This window comes from Cynoglossus semilaevis, unplaced genomic scaffold (genome assembly GCF_000523025.1).
Source record: "Cynoglossus semilaevis isolate Cse_v1.0 unplaced genomic scaffold, Cse_v1.0 scaffold1507, whole genome shotgun sequence".
Taxonomy (NCBI): domain Eukaryota; kingdom Metazoa; phylum Chordata; class Actinopteri; order Pleuronectiformes; family Cynoglossidae; genus Cynoglossus; species Cynoglossus semilaevis.
In genome coordinates this window covers 365,325-367,511 of record NW_007585114.1, presented here as the reverse complement: position 1 = coordinate 367,511, position 2,187 = coordinate 365,325, and the positions used below count along the sequence as shown (strand labels likewise).

The window sequence follows — 2,187 nt, the reverse complement described above, 5'->3', positions numbered from 1 at the left end:
AGCAGGCTCAGGATCCAGAAAACCAAGCAGAGAAGAAGTCTGACAGCGAGGTGAGAGATTGAATGAACGTGTGGCTGAGTGTCAGATGAAAACACCTGTTCTGTACATTTTCCCTGCCGTACAGTACAAATGAAAAGAACACCGAGTTCAGGGTGATTGATATCAGCCTGTAGTGTGCAGCACAAACACTGAGCTGCAGACTCTTATCAGGGCTCGATGCTCTGTTTGGAAGAGCATCACCCACCAAGCTATTGTCGCCCATGTCACACGCACACAGCTGCCCGTGCGTGTGGACGCCTGATTTCCTTTAGCCCGTATCGAAGGCTGTTTCTGCAGGCGGCTGCAGCCTGGTCCAGCTGTGTCAACATGGCAGGGGCCTGCCGTCAGCTTTGATCCATCCAAGCATGGAAAGAACATTTCCCTTCAACACACAGCAGTGATGCTCGCTAACGGCCCACCGGTGGCCCATTTACGAGAGGCCCATATTTTCTTTCAGATCCCGCTGGCTGTACAGCTGAATGGCTCCTCAGAGCCTGTGTAGGAAACTGAAGCCCAGATCCCTCCATCAGACACAGAGCTGCCCTCTGTGCTGCCTGTTCCTGGCCTCTCCTCACTTCACTATCACCACCTGCTCTAGCTTTTTATTCTACTGTTTTCTTTGTTTTGCTTGTTTGTTTTTTCCTAGCAGTCCTTGTGTTTTGTTTTTAGTCTGACTCAACATTCCCACTGTCTTTTGCAGGTGACTGACCCTGGACATCACTCCCTGACCTCTACTGAGGCTCTGCAGATGGTCCCTGAACTTTCAGGAGGTAAAACTTCCTCTAATGCAACTAGTTTAGGAAGCTATTAAACAGTTATCAGATAATTTTCAAACATTTACTTGCTAATTTAAATACCCTTTGTAATATTTCTCAGATTTTAGACCAACTGACTTGTTCTGATATCAGTGTTTGTCAAAGTAACATGCTTATATAAAAAAACAATCAATAGTTAATTGTCCTTGAAGCTGTACCAGCTGTGAATCCAGTCAGTTCCACTTCTCATTCTATTCCATGTCCATATTTATAATTTAGCTGCAACTAATGTGAAGCATTTAAAGCTTCTTGAAGCACTTTTTTTTTTTTTTTTTAATCTTCTCATCTTAGAAGCTGGAAAATCAGGACAGTGAGCAACTTTGTGAGACTGTGCAAACCGTGAACACAGAATGTTTAGTCTATGACACCAATGATGCAAACAGAAATTAAATGTTTGTATCAAACATGCAGAGGATATTGTTGATTCATGGACCATGTGTGGTAAAGGTTTAGTTAAGCCCTTTTAACAGCCATGTCTTATCGGAAAATTCTATGACACTCGCAACACAGTCAGAGAAGATCAGGTCTGTTGATATGGGGAAAGAAATCTAAAAACACTACATTCTGTCCTTGTGTCACAGAGGCCCTGAACTTCCAGCACAAACTGGATGAGACGACAAAGCTGTTGCTGAACCTGCAGGAAGCTCAGAGGGAACGTCTGAGCATCAAACAACCTCCAAACATGATCTACCTACTGGCCCCGACAGCCAAGGAGATGGAGCTGTGTAAGAACATCAGTCCTAAAAACAAAGTCTGCAGTATTCCTGTCACTGTGTGTGTAGCTCCCCTTCCTCCTCTCAAGGTGGAGATATGAACCAAACTGGAAGCTCAGTTTGAGTTCAAAACAATGGTAGAACAACATTGTTTTATACTATGTTCCTTAAAAAAGATCTGAAAAGGCATTGAATTTATTCTAATTTTAAACCCTTAATTAGAATTAAAATGTCTGAAATCAGCCCTAAAATTGCTGAGACATAATAAGGACCTTTTCCCCATCATCAGACGAGTCCAGACAGAGACACTGAACCTGTTTTCATTAACGTGATAGTTGAAGAGACAGCATCAGGCTGGGCATCTGAGAGTTATTGCAGCTGTGCTAATGCTAATGCAGGAGCTAACTACAAATGTAACTCATTTACCTCCAGTCTGATGTGAACGATGCTGTTCCTCTTGTCCTCACAGCCGAGAAGGTGACGGGGAATCTGGCCGAGCTGACTGGTCAGGTGGCTCCCTGTGACGTCAGCAGCCTCTACGGCATCAGGAAAGCCATGGGCATCACCATCTGTCCAGAACCTTCAGAACCCTTTATGGACCTGACTACAGGTAACAATGT

General features: G+C 44.1%; 1 protein-coding gene across 4 annotated transcripts in view; it reads left to right on the top strand.

The window, feature by feature from the left end:
• brd7 (bromodomain containing 7) overlaps window positions 1-2,187 on the top strand; it is an 8,664-nt gene that overhangs the window by 6,085 nt on the left and 392 nt on the right. For 3 of the 4 annotated variants that reach the window (XM_017030777.2, XM_008337206.3, XM_025053630.1), the window contains exons 13-16: window positions 3-50; window positions 740-809; window positions 1,436-1,579; window positions 2,037-2,177. In XM_017030777.2, coding sequence (XP_016886266.1) covers window positions 3-50; window positions 740-809; window positions 1,436-1,579; window positions 2,037-2,177 — 403 coding nt within the window. The remainder of the gene's footprint in view (window positions 1-2; window positions 51-739; window positions 810-1,435; window positions 1,580-2,036; window positions 2,178-2,187) is intronic. The other variant, XM_017030778.2, reaches the window with a different exon arrangement.